At 42.9% G+C, this 20,047-nt stretch overlaps 1 protein-coding gene and 1 long non-coding RNA gene across 2 annotated transcripts; one reads left to right on the forward strand and one right to left on the reverse strand.

Moving 5' to 3' along the window:
* Positions 1-269: 269 nt before the first annotated feature.
* ARRDC4 (arrestin domain containing 4) lies at positions 270-12,760 on the reverse strand. The gene is made up of 8 exons (XM_049614037.1): positions 12,170-12,760; positions 7,427-7,493; positions 7,033-7,180; positions 4,699-4,801; positions 3,500-3,756; positions 2,482-2,644; positions 1,759-1,913; positions 270-1,380 (listed from the first exon to the last, which is right to left on the reverse strand). The coding sequence occupies exons 1-8, from the start codon at positions 12,456-12,458 to the stop codon at positions 1,324-1,326; spliced, it is 1,239 nt and encodes a 412-aa protein (XP_049469994.1). The 5' UTR covers positions 12,459-12,760; the 3' UTR covers positions 270-1,323.
* Positions 12,761-13,033: 273 nt separating this feature from the next.
* Positions 13,034-19,746, forward strand: LOC125910257 (uncharacterized). Its single transcript, XR_007453908.1, has 2 exons — positions 13,034-13,160; positions 19,108-19,746. It is a non-coding gene; the product is annotated as an uncharacterized LOC125910257 (long non-coding RNA).
* Positions 19,747-20,047: the final 301 nt, after the last annotated feature.

The following is a 20,047-nucleotide window of genomic DNA, read 5'->3' on the forward strand; positions in this document are numbered from 1 at the left end:
ACTGCTCAGACTTTCAGCAGCAACACAATCTTGTCGGTCGGAATATCCTGAGGTTAAATGATAATAAAATATTGCACCAAGACAATAAAGAAAAAAAAATCACAGTTTAAATAGAATTACTAAAGAGTTGGAATAATAACGGACAGCGTGGCGACTGCCGTCAGTAGACTGAAGTCTCTAGGCAGGAATTAAGTTTTTGTTTTTGTTTTTTAAATGGTACCCTCAAAATTTGTACCCTCTTTTGATTCTGCATCTATTTTGAAATACCCTTTGGTATACATCTATTAACTTTCATCTAATGCTAACCTTATAGATTTTTCCCTCGGTCCACCTGCGGATTTAGCGATCGGCGAGATAAGATTGGGGCTGCCAATTAGCAGGAACTCCACGGAAGGCTTATCATGCCTGGTGTTTTAAAAGGATTCTGATAACCCCACTAGAGGTAGGTTAAGAGAGGCTTTTGTTGTTTTGGTTTTTTTCTGTGTAGTTATCGAGGTATCCTGAGGATGCAACCTTTTTTTCCCCCCTTTCTTTTTCTACTATGATCTTAGGTAAATAAGACATGGGAAAAATCAAACACATACCCTAACAGAGTACTTGAAGGGGGTAAAAAGTACAGCCTTCCACAAAATGTGTTCTCAAACTGAAATTCATCTTTCCCCTCTGAACGGACATGCCTTGCAAGGAACTCTTTCTTGGTTTCATAATACTGTACAGCCGATTTACAATATGAAACTATATTCCTTCATTAGGACCTCATAAAAAGATTCTCTCAAGAACTTCAGTTCTATGGGACCTGGGGAGAAATCATGAAGACCCCGAAGTGTTGAGGGTCACTTCATATTTAGAGTGGACCTTTTTCCTATTTATACACACCTCTGTGCTGCTACCTTCTTCAAGATCAAGGCTCCCAACGAGTCCATATTTCCTTAAAGCTTAGGGTAACTTCTGTTCCACCTGGAGAAACCTGTTTAAAGGTATGTTCGTCTAGTGTTTCCACCACGCACATGGATTCTGTTCTCTTGGGTCAAGCGCAGACACCCTTCACTTACTCTCTCACCACCAGGACTTCCATTACGTTCTGTGACTTGTCACATCTTCATTGGATCATTTAAAGGGGACACATGACCCTATCATACATTTGTGCAATGCATTCTTGTCAGCCCACTGGAAAGTTATGCATCCTTCAATTTCTATCACCTTCAATCTTGATGTTCGTGTATGTCCTTCCCCTAATCTTCTCTCCCTCTTTCCATAAAGGCAGCGGGGGGAAGAACCAACATTCTAATCGGATGATGAACACAGTGATTTCTGGGATTTTTTTCAGAGAATGAAGGACACAGGCTGGGTCTCTTCTACATCAGCAGGGTGAGGATCAACCTGAAAAAACAGACCAAGACACTAAGACTACTATCCCAGCCCTCTCCAAAGGGTCTTGGTATCTGTTTCTAATTATTGGTGGTTGTAAACTGAGCTGCTCAAAGCCTATCAGTAATAAGTCCCAGTGGGCCACTTAAATTCTCCATGTTCTATGGCCACATAAAACATTTTAAAGGCAATCCACGGTGCGAGACGTGCCTGTTGTAGTTTACAAGGCAACCGTTACAGAATGAGGTGATTGGATCAGGACTAATCTAACGTTACCCGAAAAATTTTTTAACTATGTATCCCCTGCTCATTGGAATCAGCAGCAGATACTTACGGAGGATTATTTACAAACAGCAAGGCAGAAGTCTCATCTTCTTTTGCTTTGCTTACCTCTGAATAGAGAGGGGGAGGCTGGAAGCGGAATTGCTGTACGCAGGCAAACATAGGGCAGCATGCTTCTCCCTCACAGTCAGGGGGCTGAGGGTAAGGAGGGACGTGTCGAGAGAATTCTTCCTCGGACACCACGTCTGCATAATTGGGTGGCGCTGAAACAAAAATGGAGTTGGATCTCAGAAGTCCGTGCAAAGTCAATTGCGTTAATCTCCCGAACTCTTACCAAAACCAGAAATGTAGCTAAATGTGAAAACAATTTTTTTTTTTATCCCCGCTCTAGTAAGCGAGTTTTTGTGCTTATTGCAACAAGACATATTTAATCAATTCTGCTTTTGTGAAATCACTACGAACACTGATTATGTTCCATTTCGAGTGATGGATGTTACAGTGCAGGCCAAACAGATCATGTAGACGTGGTTGCAGAAAACACACCCACTCTACGCGTACTTGGACCATTTTCTCATTGTCTTACTCCTAATGAATGGGAGTCGGGAGTAGAAGACTTGATTCCTGGCTCTGCCATCAGCAGCTTTGCGTCCTGGATAAGCCAAGCTCTTCACGTCCCTTCCGGGAACACCGTTTTCTAGTTTTTAGTACCCGTAAGAGTCGGGGCCGCTGTTAACAGCAGTAGTAATGGTCATCTGAGCACTTCTGTCCTGAACCCGCCTGCTCTTACTCTACGTGTGAACTTCGCGCTCAAAGCTCCTCAAACTGTCGTACCTTCCGGCTGCTCTGGCAGCGTCAGCGTCAGCCAGCTCATGTCCATGCTGAACCGGCTGGCGGTGCTGGAGTTTCTGCTCCCAAAACCGTTATATGGGATTGTGCCAATCACTAAGGGCAGCTCGAGCATCAGTTTTTTAGCACCAGGAATGTGAATATACACCTAATATGCCAAACACACAAACAAAAACAACGACAGCAAAAAAGAGAGACAGAGAGAAAGGCAAAATATAGGTTAAACCTCATAGTAGATGGACCAGTTTATTTTTTCACACAAACAAATCTCTCTGTTGCCTGCCACTGCTCCCGCATACAACTGTAAATCATCCTGACCAAATGCAATAGACAACAAACCAAATGAACGGCGCACGAAATAGAGAATGCTCTGTGATGGGGAACCGTAGCCTTAACATCCTTCAGCATAAGGGAGCATGCCCTACACATAGGAATTGTAGAAAATGAAGTAGGTGCTTTCAACATAACCAGCCCCCTGCACGCACCTTAACTCTTTCATGTGACTTAATTAAATGCCTCAGGGGGATAGGTTTGGATTACAGACAAAGGCCAGTCTTCGTCACTCCAGCCTGTCGGAATGCTGGTGTAAAGTGACATTTTGTCAGCCGCTGAATGTACATGCTCGTGGGGACACGGCATCAGTTACTGCTCCATTCTACATAGTTTTCATTTTAAAAAAGCACTCTGGAACACGGGGGAAGGGAAGCAAAAATAAGATAAAAACATAGAGGGAGACAAACCATAAGAGGCCCTTAAATACAGAGAACAAACTGAGGGCTGCTGGTGGGGTGCGGGGGGGTGGGTGGGCTAAAGGGGTGATGGGCATGAAGGAGGGCACTTGCTAGGATGAGCCCTGGGTGTCATATGTAGGTGATGAATCACTAACTTCTACTCCTGAAACCAATACTACACTACGTGTTAATTAACTTGGCTTTAAATTAAAAAGTAAAAAGTAAATACACTTTAAAAAATATATATATATAAAAATAAGCTTCCTGCTTACAGCTAAGGAATAGTCTACTCTGATAATGCAGCAATCCAGGATGGACGGAGTAACAGGCGGAATTTTTAGAGTCTTCCCGTGCCATGTGTCAGTGCCCCCAGAGGCGATGTGGTTTCCTCGCACATTGGCGACCATGTGCCGGACGGTCTTTGTCTTCCCGCTGGCCAAATACGTCTGCGTTTGGAAAATGGCAGCTTTGGGAACGATGAGGCGGGAGGAACAATTCTCTATCTCTGCATAGATTGGAATAGCTTCTCCTGAAAAGGAAACAAAAACACCTTCAGCGACGTTTCAGAAAGCCCTCCCCGCGGTGAACTAGAGCCATTACCAATTAAAGCTGCAATGTCACAAAGTCACTTTCACAAGAGGAGACCTCTGACGGGAGGCTTGAACTGTAAATCCGCGTCATGAGGAATCGCCGCAGCTCACGGCAGGTGCGGCTTTCTAATTACGGCATTCTTTGCTTGTCTAAATGTAGCAGTATCGGGTTACCAATTCTAAAGACATGTGACTGGCCAATATCTATAAAAATTAAGACACACCAAGAAATGGCCCAGTGGTGTATAAAGTACGAAAGATCACTGACGGACTCACTAGTGCCTATCAAATCAAAACCCGGCCAACAGGAGAACAAAGGCTTTGTTTTTAAGGAACTGGTGTTCAGGCACAGGTAAGACAGTGGATGGAGCAGCAAGTTTTACATCCGCATGACACGTCCACCGTGACACCATCCCGTACCACGTTGGGTCCCAGTTGGCCGAGCCCTGGAGCGGGGGCCAACGCCGCTGTACGGAAGCGGACCCTTCACAAACGGTCACGCCGGTGGCAGTCTGACTGTTCAGACTGTTCACGGTCTACATCGCAGCCCCCTATACTTGGGGGCTTTCACACAACAGTGCTCTTCTGGGCAACACCGCCCTGGACACTCTGCCGAACATCGAGTCAAGTGCTGGCATTTTCCCAGGCTTCTAATTTTAGACTTTGTCACTAAAGCGAAAGCACTGAAGTCAAAAATGCCAGGAGTTGGACGGGAATCTACTCATCCACTCAAAAAAACTTAAATATCAAGTACTTATGTGAAAAACAGAAAACCGTACTATTCACATTTTAAAATTACAAAACACACTATTAAAAATCACTTGCAATTAGCTAATAAAATGAATGACTCTTCCACGTGGACTTTCAAACATTGTGCTTACCATTACAGTATCCCTTCCTTTCAATTTTGGCACTCAGCGAGACTGGACCAGAAGTGAAAAACCAACAGCCAACCATTTTCTCTTGAGTTTTCAATACAGGGGTCTTGAAAATTTCAAATAATAACATGACTTTAATAAAACTAGCAGAAAATTCACAGAACTTAAAATCGTGTCATTCTTTATTAATTAACTGTGAAGAAAGGTCTTCCGAAAAACAAATCAACACTTTTATCCTCATGTGACAGACTAGGCAAAATACTTAAGTAAAACACAAAGCATAAAAAAAAATTCTCTTTTTAGGAAAACTAAGGTGAATTCTCAGACTCACATTAGGTGACACCATCCTGTTTTACCCTGTAAATCATTATGTTTCTGGAAAATGATTTAACATCCCTTAAAGTAGTAATCAAAAATTGTAGTCATAACTATTAACATGACAGAGATACTTTTTCTTTCCTTTTTTAATTTTTTAATGTTTTTTTATTTTTGAGAGAGGGAGAGACAGTGTGAGAGTGGGGGAGGGGCAGAGAGAGAGGGAGACACAGACTCTGAAGCAGGCTCCAGGCTCTGAGCTGTTGGCACAGAGCCTGATGTGGGGCTTGAACCCACCAGCAGCGAGATCATGACCAGGGCCGAAATCAGATGCTCAACCGACTGAACTTCCCCGGGCGCCCTGATACTTTTTCTTTTAAAAACCTTACGTGTGTATTAGGGAAAAGGAGAAATGGTATAAAAATCAATAATCAGAACATTGTACTTGTTTTGGCATCTAAACTGTAGAACAGGCAAACAGTCTCATTTCCTGAATTCAAAAGTACATTAGTAGGCAGAAATTTCAAGTGCCCTTAACTTAGAATGTTTTGGGTTTTAGTGTAACGGCAGCAAGATAAACCCAATGTCATGGATCCACAGGGTTACTGAACATACCGCCCTGCTCTCTACTCCACAGCATCGATGGAAATGACTCAAGATTTAAGATGGTCAGTTGGAAAGATGCACAAACCAAAAGCTCATTGTAAAACCCAAAGCTGCAACATTTTTTACTTATAAAAGAATATTAAAGGATTACTAGTTTCTCTTTCTGGCAAAAAAAAATAAAATCTCTTTAAATCATTTGCCACCATGGTCCCATGAATAGCTTAGAAGTAGCTAACTTCCCAATTTCAAGTAGTTTTTAAAAATACAAGACAGTATTGTCAATTTGCAAAAAAAAAAAAAAAAAAAAAAAAAAAAAAAAAAAAAAAAAGAAAAGAAAAGTGGTTAGTGGATGGTAAGTTTCAGCTGTAACTAGCTGTGAGCCGGGTCAGCTGCGTGCTGGCTGTTCTAGAATTCTGGCCACAAGGGGCCATGTGACCAGGGCATAACTGTTATATTTTCACACTCTAAAAGTGAACAAACCGTAAAGTCTATTCAGTTTTCGTATGAAAACAGAGCAAAACACCTTTTAACTCCTGTTTTTTTTCCCTTTAAAAACATTGGCCAGAAAAAGAAACCCCCGATACTAAACATACATGTTTGGAACATCAGTATCATGATGGAAAGTTTAAATTATCCTAGTATTTTCTAGGAAGTAAAAAAAAAAAAAAAAAATCATTCATTCATATTTAAATGAAGAACCATTAGGTCCTCATAGCTATCATGAAAGTACAAGGTATAATTTTATATTATTTTGATAATATGGGTTTAGATAAAAGAATCTAGCTCATTAGCTCCCATCTTGCCTATTCTGTTGTTACTTATAGCCTAATCTTTCTTATCAGCCTACAGTATTTCTGGTGATTATTAGAAGTTCAATGCTTTAATGTGGCCAAATCTGTCATAAGGAAATGATAAGTGAAAGGCTCCCCACAGCAGCTGCGTGCACTTACTTAATGTTAGAAAATGGCATGCAAAATGGAAGGATACATAGCATAATGGCCTGAGCTTCAATAACAGGCTGAGCATGATTAATACTCTTCCATAATTACTGTTCCTCAACCTGCTATTATTGAAGAGTTTAGAATACCACAGCCCTGTGAATGTGGCGGCTCTGGTAAAAGTAACCACTCTCTGTGTGTGCATTATTATTATTAAGCCTTATTAATGCATTTCAAGCCTGTATAACTTTTTGGCAAAAGAAGCCCCGAACAACGGAGACATAATCAATAGAATTAACACACACAATTTGTAATTTGCCCGGCCTAGAATCACACATTTAGAGTGAATGCCCATGGGTTACGAGATTCTATCAGAAAGTGACAGGACAGACGACCACTAAACTGGCTCAATGTACATAGCACAATTGAAAGCAAGGAGGGAGGGAGGGAAGGGGGAAGAGAAGAAGGAAGGACTTACTAATAATGCTGGTGTGTTAACATCGATGTGACTAATAACCTGAAGTTCCCGCTTCACACTCTGATCAGGTATCTTGGGTCGTTCCAAAACTGCTCTCACGCAGTACTGAATACTTCCGTATTTCCCGCTGAATGAGGTTACTAAAGGTCTGAAACAAGCCAAAGACATTAACTTATAAGTTCATCTTTCAGTTACACACAACTAGAAAAAACCCTTAAAATGATGGTTTTGGCTTAAAAAAAGAAAGAAAAAAAAAAAAAAAACAAGAGTGTGAACAAGGTAAGCCTATCCTGGGGCAATGCAAGATAAGCGGGTGTAACGGTGGGTGGTACCCACACATCCAGCAGGGCATGCTGCGGAGAAAGAAAATCATGAAAATAATAGTTTCACTTACTCAGATGGAAGCTGAAAGCTAAATGGAAATTCATGTTTTCCAGGCTGTAATAAGAGGATGCCTTCACCTAAAAAAGAAAATACATTTTAACTAAGGTTAGTATTAGATCAAGAATTTTCACAACCTAAATCATATTCTTTTTAAAGGAGGTTTTCCTGGCTATAACATCCAGTGTACTCCATAAGGTACAGTACGCTGAGATTTAGAGAATTAAAATCTGAATCAGCCTACTAATTTTAATCAATTTCAAACCACACACACACACACACACACACACACACATATCTTCTAAGAGACCAATCACACAAGTAATTACCATAAAGTGTCGGAGCCTAGAGTTCCCATATACATACACAGGTGAACACGAGTGCATGTATGTACATGTATACATATACATAAACATTTGCTCACCCTACTCATAGACTAGCACAAGTATACTAACATAATATTATTACTAACACACATCAATACTAGTATGGTAGCATATGGTACACTATTATGCTAACATGAGATATCAGTATTCAATTGCATTTAAAACTGATTTAACAAAAAATACATCTATTTATTTTGGGTATGGCATAAAAATCAGATTCTGTATTCCTTGGACAAAAACGGAAAAAGGGGGTGAAGAATTTCCTTGGAGAATTACGAATATCGAGTATACGAAAGAGCCAAACCAACAGGACAACTTATTAGGTAAGAGTCCTGCATTTGCACGTAAGCTCTACTGATTAATAGGTGGCTAGTTCAAGTTCAGTGGGGTGGGCCAAGCACAAGCATGCCTCCTTTCTCCTGCTCTGGGTCCGGGTCGGCCAGCTCCACTGCATCCCACACAGAGGCTTATCCCTGCTTGTCAGAAGGCCAAGACACAGGGTGGATGGACCCTGCAAGGCCAGAGGCACTGCTGGAGCTCCGATGAACACACAATCTGCATCACTCAGATCCAAAGCCAACTCCGGGGCTGCCATTTGGTTAGATAGCTCTGCAGAGATCCTTATAAACCTTCCCCGCCTTTTCTGTTCATCTGTTCAAATTTAGGACTAAATTCCCTCATCAAGGGTGGCCTGATTAAGACAAAGAAAGGGCAGGGCAGATGAGAACTCTGAGATTTGCCTGTCAGTTGATACTAAAAACAAAAATTTCTACTGTATCCATTAAAAAAAAAATAAAGGGCTAGTGATTTTTTTTCCACTTAATTACTAGAAACAATTCAGTTAACATTTCAACCTTGTCTTTTTAGAAAACAGGAATGCATTATTGGTCCATTTAGTCTTCCAAATGTCCCCAGTGTTCAGTGTGTAATATATGAGGGGCAGAATAAGTATAGTATCTTCCACGGAAAGTCATTCAAACAGAAATATGAGACAGAGTGGGTGACTTGGAGGCAAAGTGAGCAAGTGACAGGAACATGAGGCTATGTTAAAACAACAGTGACTGAGACAGTCCCCAAGGCTCACGTGTGCTCAGAGACACCCTAGAAGCCTCAGCAGTGTCCCAGCAGTGCTCCAGCACTGGACGCTAGGGAAGCCTCTCCCAATTTACTGCCATCAAAGTAAAAGGCTCAAGGCAATCCCTGTGCTCCTGACGGGGGTAGACTACAGTTCAAATGTATCATCATTAGATTACTGGATATGACAATTCAAGTACTTTACAATGTTCAGAAATGGAGATTTCATTTGAGTTCAAAATTTATAATGCTTAGATGTCAGGCACTGTGGATGCAAAGATGAGTGATGGCAATTGTCAAACAGACCAGGGGAGGGAAGGAGGCCACAGACACACACACACCCAAGTAATGACCACAGAGTGCCTGAACCTGGAAAGGGGATGATGCCTGTCCCGGACCTGAGGGTTGTTGGCACGGAGATGAGCAGGGCAGGGTTTTAGGCGAAGGGAACAGCATGAGGCCGAGCACAATGGGCATGTGTGGAGAACAGAGTTACCCAGGATATTGAGAGGTTAAGAGATAAAGTTCTCTCATCATAGACAAAACAAATCCACACAGGAAGCATGTAACATTTAAAATGAAGACTTTCAATCACCTCCATGCATAAATAGAACAAAAATTGAGAAGGTTGAGAAATATAGGTTATAGTTTTTGGAATCAAATCTTAGTTTTCTTCCTCTTATTTATTATTATTATTATTTTTTATTAAAAAGGTTCACAAGCTGAATCATGTGCCCATTTATGCTTCTGTTGTCTTGGCTCATTATGTGTGCCTCATACAGTGAAGGCTACAATTTCACAGAGAGGTGTTCCATTCACCAATGTTCTTATAGCCCAACCAACCTCCTAATTCAGGGCACCCAGGAGCCATGGGAGCTATAATATCATTACAGGGACTTGGGTTCAGGAAGGATGAGGGACTCCCACAAGACAGACTGCTGGTTGGTGACCAACTGAAACCAACTCTCTGGTCTGTCTTGTCTTTCTACCACAATTCCTCAATTAAAAAAAAAAAAAATGACGAGTATCAATCACAATGGCAGCAAGCTGTTAGATTAGATTTAACAATGCCAAACAGTTATCTGGGGAGATTTCCTGAAAATAGATCTCATAGGCACATTTCCCCCAAATCTAGATTTGTAAAAAATCTCTTCAGGTGATTGGAATTCACCTAGGTCTTGGAATTAAAGGACCCTGAGAATCTATGACCCTGTATAGTTGCTAACCTCTTCCAAGCTACAGATGTTATTGTTATTTTTTCCTCAATGAGATCACCTTAAAAAGACTATGATTTTTAGGGGCTCCTGCCTGGCTCAGTTGATGGGGCAACTGACACTTGATCTCAGAGTTGTGAGTTCAAGCCCATGTTGGGCATGGAGCCTACTAAAAAAAATTCAACAAAACAGATTATGATTTTTATTTTTAAGTATTTATTTCTTTTTAAGAGAGAAAGAGAGAGAATGGATGGGGGAGAGACAGAGACAGGGGAACAGAGGATCTGAAGTGGGCCCTGTGCTGACAGCAGCGAACCTGATGTGAGGCTCGAACTCAGGAACTGTGATATCATGACCTGAGAAGAAGTCGGTTGCTTAATTGACTGAGCCACCCAGGCACCCAACAGATTATGATTTTTAAATGAAACATAATCTTTGCAAATATTTGTTATGATAAAAGAAGCAAAAAAATGTTCAGGTTGTCTAGACTTAGCCGTTCTATTCCACCAGAATGAAAAAGCAAGATCTAACTCGTGAATCAAAACACTATTAGCCCAGGTTTTACCAAAGCAATTCTTAAATTCCAGGTCTAACTGCTATTAATGTTGTATCTATTTACTCAGTAGTTATGGGCACAAAGATATAGAGTCCAAAGTCCTGGACAAAAACCACTTCTCTCTTCATGACCCTTGACGCCAGTCAGCCATCTTGAAAATCTGCCCTGTCTCTGACCATTGGGGGAGGCGTGCGTGGGCAGATCCCGGAAACCATACCCATGAAGGGGTCACCCAACACAATGCACTTGTGAATCCAAAAGAAGGCTTTGGTTCCAGATATGTTTTTTCCTTGCTACAATATTTGGGATCACTGGATTCTCACATACTTGGAGGATTTAACTGGGAACAGTCTACTTCTCCATAGCAAGACAAGGCAAAACTGCACCTGCTATTCGTTTTGTAGAAGACACAGCAAGGGGCAAAGCAGTGATACACTGCATTGGACTCTTCAAGGGAGGGGAGTTTATACCATTATCTCATTTTATATATAAAAGCTGAAGCTGAGAAGGCAGAAGAGTGAAATGGTGTAAAGTAACTTCCACCAACTGCATGAAGACCAAGATTCCCTGTTCCGAGTATTTTCATGATTAAGAAAAGCAACTTTTGCATATTTGTTATAATTACAAAAAATCTTAACATTTACATATAATATAAAGATTGAGGAAACATATATAATGGGTTACCACTTCTGGAAAAACCTACACTATTAACTGGACTCCACAAGACTGGACAAGAAAGGTAATTCTTCCTCCAGAAACTCTTACCATGCCCAGATCCCACTGTCTCCAAAGGCCTAAGGGGGTTGGGGGGGGGGGGTGTGGAAAGGGATGTTGCAATGGAAACAAAAAGAAGCAAAGAATAAAAAACAAAAAATATGAGGCAGAGGCAGAACTCTTAAGTTACCCTGCTTCCAGAAGAGGGAAGCCAAGTAAGATGCTCACGAAACACTTCCTTTGAATTCCTACCTACCGCTCACGAACTACTTCCCCTCTTCCCAGGACTGAGGTTTTGCTAATTCATCATGAACCAGACACGAGCGTCTACGTCCAGAATGGGAACGGGAGGCCCATAAACCAGTGGGCACCACAGCATGGCCCCTCAAAGACGGATTCCGCCCTCCATTCCTCAGGCCAGAAGGGACAGGACCTAGATCCCCAGAACCTAGATTTCTGTCTGCTCATCACAGGTTCCCATAGCAACGGTTCACTCCGGGGACCGTCCTGGACCGTCCCGGGACGCCGGGCGCGGTGAGGCCCGGGGGCGAGGAGCCAGCTAGAGGTGCGCACCCACCACGCGGCATCGCCCCGGTGCTTTGAACTTGGGGGGCACGGGCATTGTTACCCGCCCGTCACCGGCGAGCAAACTGAGGCTCCGGCCACCGGGTGGGCGGACCCCAGCCGCGGATCCCGCCCCCGCCCCCCGGCTGGTGGGCTTCCGCCGGCGCGCGCCCTCCCGGTTCCTGGCAGCCCCTCTGAGGAGCCTCCCGTGGCCCGGCCGGGACTCCGGGGTCGTCGCCCTCGCTCACCGGCCGGGGGCTCGCGCAGGCTCAGGCGCACGTTCAGGTACTCCACCTCCGACGCGGCGGCGGGGGCGGCGGCGCCGGGGCTCGGGCCCCAGGCGGCGGTGGCTCGGCCGTGGGCCTCCAGGCGCAGCGCCCGCAGGGCCACCGGCTCGGCCGCCTCCAGCAGCACGTGTCCCGCCACCGTCTCGCCGCTCGAGTAGCAGCCCTTGCGCTCATCCTCGAACACCAGACCCAGGCTCTTCACGCGGCCCTCGGAGCCCACGGCCGCCGCGGACCCTGCCTCGCCGCCCATCCCGCCGGGCGATGCGGCCGCGCCGGGGAGGTCGGCAGCTGTCCGGAGCCGGCGTGGCGAGCAGAGCGGCGCCGCTGTCACGGGCGCCCGCGGCACGCCGAGGGCCCCGCAGCCGCTGTGCGGTGCCCGGTGGAGCCCTAGCGCGCCGTGGGGCCTATCGCTTTAACAAACCCAGGTGGGACTGGTAAGGGGCCGGGACAGCCCACCCCCGGCGCGCGCCCATAGGCCGGCTGTGAGCCCCGCCTGGTGCGGATTGGTTGTAAATGGCTACCGAGTCATATCATAGGCTCTCCCACGCACCGGATGGCGCAGGTAGGCAGTGCGTGATCAAGCAGTGGTGACCAATCGGGATACGCAGGCGTACACGTGCACAGGCCGCTTATTGGCTGGAGGAAGGCACAGTCCTGGGGCAGTGACCAATAGTAAGGCGGTGCGCCCATGTGGACAGATAGTGGGAAACAATATTTGTTAGGGAGGGGGCGGAACCGGGAATCTCCGGCTCGCAGAGAGTCAGTCGTTCCCATGGTTACGAACGGGGGCGGGGTTTCTGGCAGCAAGGGGGAGTGTTTGCAGAAGTCGTAGGGTTCGCTCTGGAATATGAAGTTGCGGCTCCAACTGGCGTGTATTTATGATTTAATCTGGATTTAATACTCGTGGGGGAAAGACGTGCCCTGGAAAATGGAACTCAGCAATAATTCTCTTGTGAGCTTTGGGGGGAGGGGCTGCCTGGAAATTTAGTGGCTAACTTGGCAACTACTAACCTCCAGGTTTTGGAGCCCCGCCTGTCCCGGGTTTTGGAATTCCCAGCCTGAGAAAGAGCCTGTACACTGGAAGAATGCGGGCTGTAGAAAGAAGGGTGTAGTTCTCAACCTGGTACAACCCCTAAGGAGTTCTGGGCTCACGGCCTTTCTAAGCAGGGAATAGCCAGAACACTGATTCTTCCTGCTATAAGTAAGATCATGAATCAAGTTGTTTCTATATAATATATGCTACCCAAGTTTCTGCTCCACCCGAAAGGATTTCCTCCTGACCTCCGTGTCACAGTCCAGAAAATTTCTAGTTGCTTTGATGACTTGTTCTCCACACCTACGGCTCCTTTCGCCTGTCCTCGTTTCAGTTTGTCCTTTAATGCTCCATTCCTTCTCTAGTCTCAATTTTGTTTTACCATCTAGCTTAGCTGACACTATCTGGCCATTTTCTAACCCTTTTAAGTTCTTCTCTTACTAAATTTCCAAGTTTGTGAGGTGTTATCACAGATTGATCTTGTACTGAGATTTAAAACCTTTCCTGAAGTAGCACTTCCTTCCTCCCTCACTCCCTCCCTTCCTCTGTTTCTCTTTCTCTTTCTCCTTCTCTTTCTTTTTCTCTTTCTTTCTTTTTTCTCTCTCCCTCCTTTTTCTTCTCTTTTCTTTCTTCCCTCCTTGCCTCCCTTTTTAACTTCCTTCTTTCCTTTCTTCCAAAAGAAAGGTTGCTTTACTGCTTTCTTTGAGCTTAAATTGTAATGTGGAACTTTACTAAGGCTTTGCAATTTCAAAGTGTCTTTATCACTTCTCAAAGAAAGCAGGAAAGGACACAAATCTCTGTATAAAGTTCTGAAATAGCTGTTATTTTCTGATCATTTTATGTAGAAGAGTCCTCAACATGCAATTATTTGGCCGCTTTTCTTTATAACACAACCTGACCTTATATACTTATTTGCATATTGTTTATCACCCCTGTTTGAAGCACAGAACTTGTTCTCCTCATTGTTGTACCTCTAGCACCTAACAGAGTTTAGGACACAATCAGCACTCAATAAATGTTTGTTGACTTGATTGAATGAATGAATCCTAACTCCTACAGTATTTTTTGGCTCTGCAATAAATGTATAGTACTCTGCCTCTTACTCTAGTCGTCTTCATCCTCTCTAGGCAGAGAAGCCATCTCTCTCCCTTCCAAAATAAGTGGCTGAGAAAGGGGGAAAGAATAGGGCCCTAACAGTTCTCAAAAGGCAGAAGTGCACGTATGACATTCTGTGCTGAAAAAGATCAGGCTCCCTTTGCTCATTTGTCAGTTAATAATACTTTGAGTACAGGTAGCAGAATGCATGGCCAAACATTGGCTTAAACAATAAGTATATTTCTTGTGTACGAGACCAGAAGTCCAGTAGCAGGAGCTCTCAAGGTTGGTTCATCAGACCCCTCTTATCTTTCTCCACTGCCATATTCAGCTCCCTTCCTGGTGGCAGTGGTTACCACAGCTCTAAGTATCCCAAGGCAGAATTTCAAAAGTAAAGTGAGGGAGTCCACACTGGAGAAAAAAAAAAAAAAAAGTAGGTTTTTTTTTTTTTTTCCCTTCTCATCCTCTCTCTCTTCTCTTGGAAAAAAAAATCTATTTTCTAGATGCCCCAATAGACCCTCTTACATGTTGGCGAAAACTGACTCATCAACTCACAAAAGGAAATGAGATTTTTACAATTCACTCAGACCAGTGATTTTTCTCTGGGGTTAAACAGAATCAGAGCTCTGTTAGCAAATGGCTGTTGAGTGGGCGATCAGAGCCATTTGACTGGCTTCAGTGGGCCTGGCCATGTTTGTGGTAGAGTAGAGCCACCTCAGCCAAACCTTAAAAAAGGAAGGTATTAAAACAAGAAATATTCTACACCTAGGCAGATGGTAATGTATTTGGTGACCCACCTCATTCACAGATAAAATTCCATTTTTGTTGTGCATATGTTATTATGACTATTCAAGTTCGGCTAATATTAATATAGCAGCATATAGCATATTAAAAAGTAAAAAATCCAATCTGATAGTCTCTGTCATTTAATTTATGTGTTTAGACCATTTACATGCAATGTAATCTTTGATATTGTTGGTTTTAGATGTATCATCTTATTATTTGCTTGATTTGTGCCTCTCTTGTGTGCATGTGTGTTTCTCTGTTCCTGCTTTCCTGCTTTCTTTGTAATTATCTGAATGTCTTTTAGTAATCCATTTAAATTTATCTATCAATTTTCAGACTCTAACTCTTTGTAGTATTTTTTAAGCAGTTTCTCTAGGGATTACCATGCCCCTTTATGTCATAGTTGGCATTTATATTACATCCACATATACTGATAACTCTACTAGACAATGTTTACATTTTTGCTTCAGATAGTTATACATATTTTAAACAATGCAAGACAAAAATAGTCTATTACAATTACCCAAATAGTTATCATTTCTGTTGCTCTTTTTTTTTTTTTTTAATGTTTACTTATTTTTGAGAGAGAGGGAGTCAGAGCATGGGCTGGGGAGGGGTAGAGAGAAAGAAGAAGACACAGAATCCAAAGCAGGCTCCAGGCTCTGAGCTGTCAAGGCAGAGCCCGACATGGGGTTTGAATCCACAAACTGTGAGATCGTGGCCTGAACTGAAGCCAGAAGCTCAACCAGCTGAGCCACCCAGGCTCCCCTGTAGCACTTTCTTTATTCTGAAGTTCTAAACTCTCTAGGAACATCCTACATTGAAGAATTTTCTTTAACATTTGTTTTAGAGAAGGCCTGTTAGGAATGAGTTTCATTATGACATTATTACTGAAAGACGTGCGTGCTGCGTATTGAATCCTGAGTTGGAAGTTCTTTTCTTTTCACATTTTACAGATGTTATTCCATTGTCTTCTGAGAACTTTGGTTTCTAATGAGAAACCAAGCAGTCATTGAGTTGTTTTTCCTATATATATATAATGGGTTATTTTTTCTGTCTGCTTTCAATATTTTTTCTTTATCTTTTCTTTTCATAAATTTGATGAGTTGGTTTCCTTTGAGTTGATTTTGTGTGGAGTTCTTACAGCTGTATGTTCATGTCTTGAACCAAATTTATGTTTTCTGCCATTATGTCTTCAGATTTTTTTTCTGTACCAATCTCTTTGTCCCTTTCTTTTGGGACTTAAATATCATGAATACTAGATATTTCTGATACTGTCCCATGAGACCTTGAGACTGAGTTTTTCACTTTCTTTTCCCTCTCTGTTGGAGAAATTGGGTAAATTCTATTGATCTGTTTGGAAGTTCACTGACTCTTTTCTTTTTTCTTTTTTTTTTTTTAAACGTTTATTTATTTTTGAGACAGAGAGAGACAGAGCATAAATGGGGGAGGGGCAGAGAGAGAGAGGGAGACACAGAATCGGAAGCAGGCTCCAGGCTCTGAGCCATCAGCCCAGAGCCCGACGCGGGGCTCAAACTCACGGACCGCGAGATCGTGACCTGAGCTGAAGTCAGAGGCTTAACTGACTGAGCCACCCAGGCGCCCCGCACTGACTCTTTTCTTTGTCACCTTCATTGTGTTTTTGATATCATCCAATGAATTTTTTATTTCAGATATCATATTTTTCAGTTTCTGTTTCTATGTAAAGATTATCTTTCCATTCATAATGAGTGTCTACCTTTATCTCTTTGAGTATGACTATAATAGTTGTTTAAAGGTCTTTGAAAAAAAAAATTGGTACCTGGGTAATCTTGAGCTTGACATCTGATTGTCTACTTCCTTGAGAATCAGTCACACTTTCCAGTTTTCTGTATGTTTAGGAACTTTAGATTATATCTTAGACATTTTGAATATTACATTATGTTATTTAAAAAAAAAATTAACATTTGTTTATTTATTTATTTTCGAGAGGCAGAGAGAGACAGAGCACAAACAGGGGAGGGGCAGAGAGAGAGAGGGAGACACAGAATCTAAAGCAGGCTACAGGCTCTGAGCTGTCAGCACAGAACCCAACACAGGGCTTGAACCCATGAACCATGAGATCATGACCTGAGCCAAAGTTGAATGCTCAACTGATTGAGCCACTCAGGTGCCCCACATATTATGTTGTGTTAAAATCCTCTGGAGACTGTCCGCTATTTTCATTTAATGGGCAGTGAACCCGGGTATGTTCAGCCTCTTCTGGACTCACCTTCTGTGGGCAGATTTTCCAATGTCAGTTAATTTCTCAAACCCTTTGCTCTCCAGCCGTGGGTCTTTTCTCCATGTGAGCAACTCAGAATGAGCCCAGAACTTGTGTCAGGTCATGCACAGAATTAAGGGCTACTCTTCTCCATTTCTTTCCTCTCCATCGTTTGTCCCATTTTCTACGGCTTCTGGGGGCCCCTTTCCTCTGGAGAGAAATTTACTGTTTCTCTAGAAGTGTTAGCCACACATGCTGCTAAGTAGTTTTCTGCAATTGGAATTACTCTCAAGGCAAAGCAGTGAGGAAAAAAACGAGAAAAAACATGGGGATTTCCCTAAACTCCAGACCTCAGGGTGCTCTTTTCCCATTTTCTGTAGCCAGAAAGCCAAGTTTTCTCCTTAGGTTTTAGGTAGTGCCAATATGACTAACTTATTGTAGCCCCAGCACCAGAGCCTGCTCTTAGGGCAGAGCAGAAGAAAACAGAGAAAAAAAAAAGAAAAAAGAAACAAATGTATGTGAATCCATACTGACATAAGTAAATGATTACATAAATAAATAAATGGAGGAGAAAAGACAAATCTTCCTTATGGAAGAATTCCCAGTAAGTGATGTAGATTCTCTTCGTTCTCTCCTTGATTTTGCACCAGACTTAGCGATTTATCTCCAATCCAGAAAACACTATTTCAGCCAGATGGACATCATCAGTTATAAATTATGTTGATAGCGTGTACCTCTGATAGGATATCCCGAAAGCAGCACATCACTTCTTTTGATATTCTTTACCCTAACCCATAACTCCAGTCTAAGCATGAGCAAAAGACCAGCACCCTCAGTTTGAGGGACATTTTCCAAAACACCTGACGCGTACTGCTCAGAACTCACAAGGCCATAAAAAGAAGAAAAGACTAAGAGACTTTCAGACATGAGACTAAATGCAGAATGGTTCCCTGGATTGTATCTTGGGACAGAAGGACATTAGTGGAAAAAACAGTGAATCCAAATAAAGTGTGGAGTTGAGTAATAGTAATAGACAGGTAATGATAAATGGTAACTGTACCCATTAATAGTTTCTTAGTTTTAAAAAATGGACCATGGTAATGTAAGATGTTAACAAGGACCAAGTTCAGACCCAAGGTATTCTCTGTTCATGACAGTGCCCTTCATTATCATGGTTAAAGGGCAAAGGGAAAGGAAGGAAGGGAAGAGGATGGAAGAGAAGGGAAGAAGAAAAGTGATTATTTTATTTTTTAAAAAATTTTTTAATGTTTATTTGTGTGTGTGTGAGAGAGAGAGAGACAGATAGAGTGCGAGCAGGGGAGGGGCAGAGAGAGAGGGAGACACAGAATCCAAAGCAGGCTCCAGCCCCTGAGCTGTCAGCACAGAGCCCGACGCAGGGCTTGAACTCACGAACCGTGAGATCATGACCTGAGCCTAAGTCAGACGCTTGAGCCACCCAGGCGCCCCGAAAAGTGATTATTTTAATAAGAGGAAAAACAGATGTTCACCATGCCCCGTTTGGGGTCCCTACCATCACAGTATGCTCGCTGTTGACACAGAGGTGCCCCTCTCTGGGTTAGCAGTACCTTCCTGGAAATGGGTAGCACTGTATCTGGAGCACCTTGTCTATCCCCAGGCCTAAAGTGATGTTCCAACTTCTTCCAAAACTGATTTGTGGCAGCTGCCGAGGAAATAACTGAAATGAGCTGGTTTTTTTTTCTTTTTTCTTTTTTTAACTTGAAGGAAAGTTTGAAGGGAGAAAACGTATGTGAGAAAAGAGAACTGAGGACGGGAAACAAGAGAAAACAAAATACAACCAAAAAAAGAAATACTGGGGACAAATTTGCTTGACGCTCCCATTTGATGGAGAGGCAGGACTCTTTTGCTAAAGATACCTTATTCTGAATAGCAGAAAGGTCTGCCTTCTTCCTGCATGGCTCACACATGCATAATGCAGGTGAATTGTGACAGCAACAGAAGAAGCACGTCAAGGAAGTGTTTCCTGAGACTGAACTGATAGATTACGGTTCCATTACTGAAACCGAACAGGCAAACATGAGAACAAGACACACAAGATAAGCAACAATTAAGGATCTTAAATAAATATGATGAGATCCGTATTGAACGCCGAGTCAATGGGAAGAGCTGGTCTGTGACCAAACATCATCTGTTCTATGTAATTGCCCTTTACCATTCTGTTGCCCCACAAGCGTCTGCCCTGATGGATATTGCCACTTGGTAACTGACTAGGATGGATTCCACAAAACACCTTCTTGCAACTATTTGGGGGCTCATGAGGAATTCTAATTGGATTAAATAATAAAATCAATGGAAACCGTAAAGCTTTCCTATAGTGTAAATTATAAAAAGTTTAAAAAATCACTTTATGAGTCAAGTCTGTTTCCCAGTGGATTCACGCAGAGAGCATGTGAGGGTAGGAGCACCCCGTGCTCCTGTTTTGGTCCCATTCAGACCCTTCTTCTCTGGTCTGAAGCCCTACCCACCAGTTCCCAGCTTAGTATTTACATTTGCAAGCCTATGTAGCATTTATATAGCTCTATATGTTTGTTCTCCACACGTATGCACGAATGCGTAAAATCACACTGTAGTCATGGGCTCTGCTCCTGGGTTTTCTTCACTTCAGCATATGCTGAAGCCTGTTTTATCAGGACGTAAAGGTCTG

The sequence above is a fragment of the Panthera uncia genome, assembly GCF_023721935.1.
Source record: "Panthera uncia isolate 11264 chromosome B3 unlocalized genomic scaffold, Puncia_PCG_1.0 HiC_scaffold_1, whole genome shotgun sequence".
Taxonomy (NCBI): domain Eukaryota; kingdom Metazoa; phylum Chordata; class Mammalia; order Carnivora; family Felidae; genus Panthera; species Panthera uncia.

Bases quoted from the DNA above. Each gene is read 5' to 3' on its own strand.
- ARRDC4 (XM_049614037.1), bottom strand. From the start codon at position 12,458: ATGGGCGGCGAGGCAGGGTCCGCGGCGGCCGTGGGCTCCGAGGGCCGC. The intron at 4,802-7,032 runs GTAAGTCCTTCC...GAAATTTTCAAG, and splicing joins TTAACACACCAGCATTATTA to ACCCCTGTATTGAAAACTCA. The intron at 1,381-1,758 runs GTAAGCAAAGCA...CTGTTTTTTCAG, and splicing joins CTCCCCCTCTCTATTCAGAG to GTTGATCCTCACCCTGCTGA.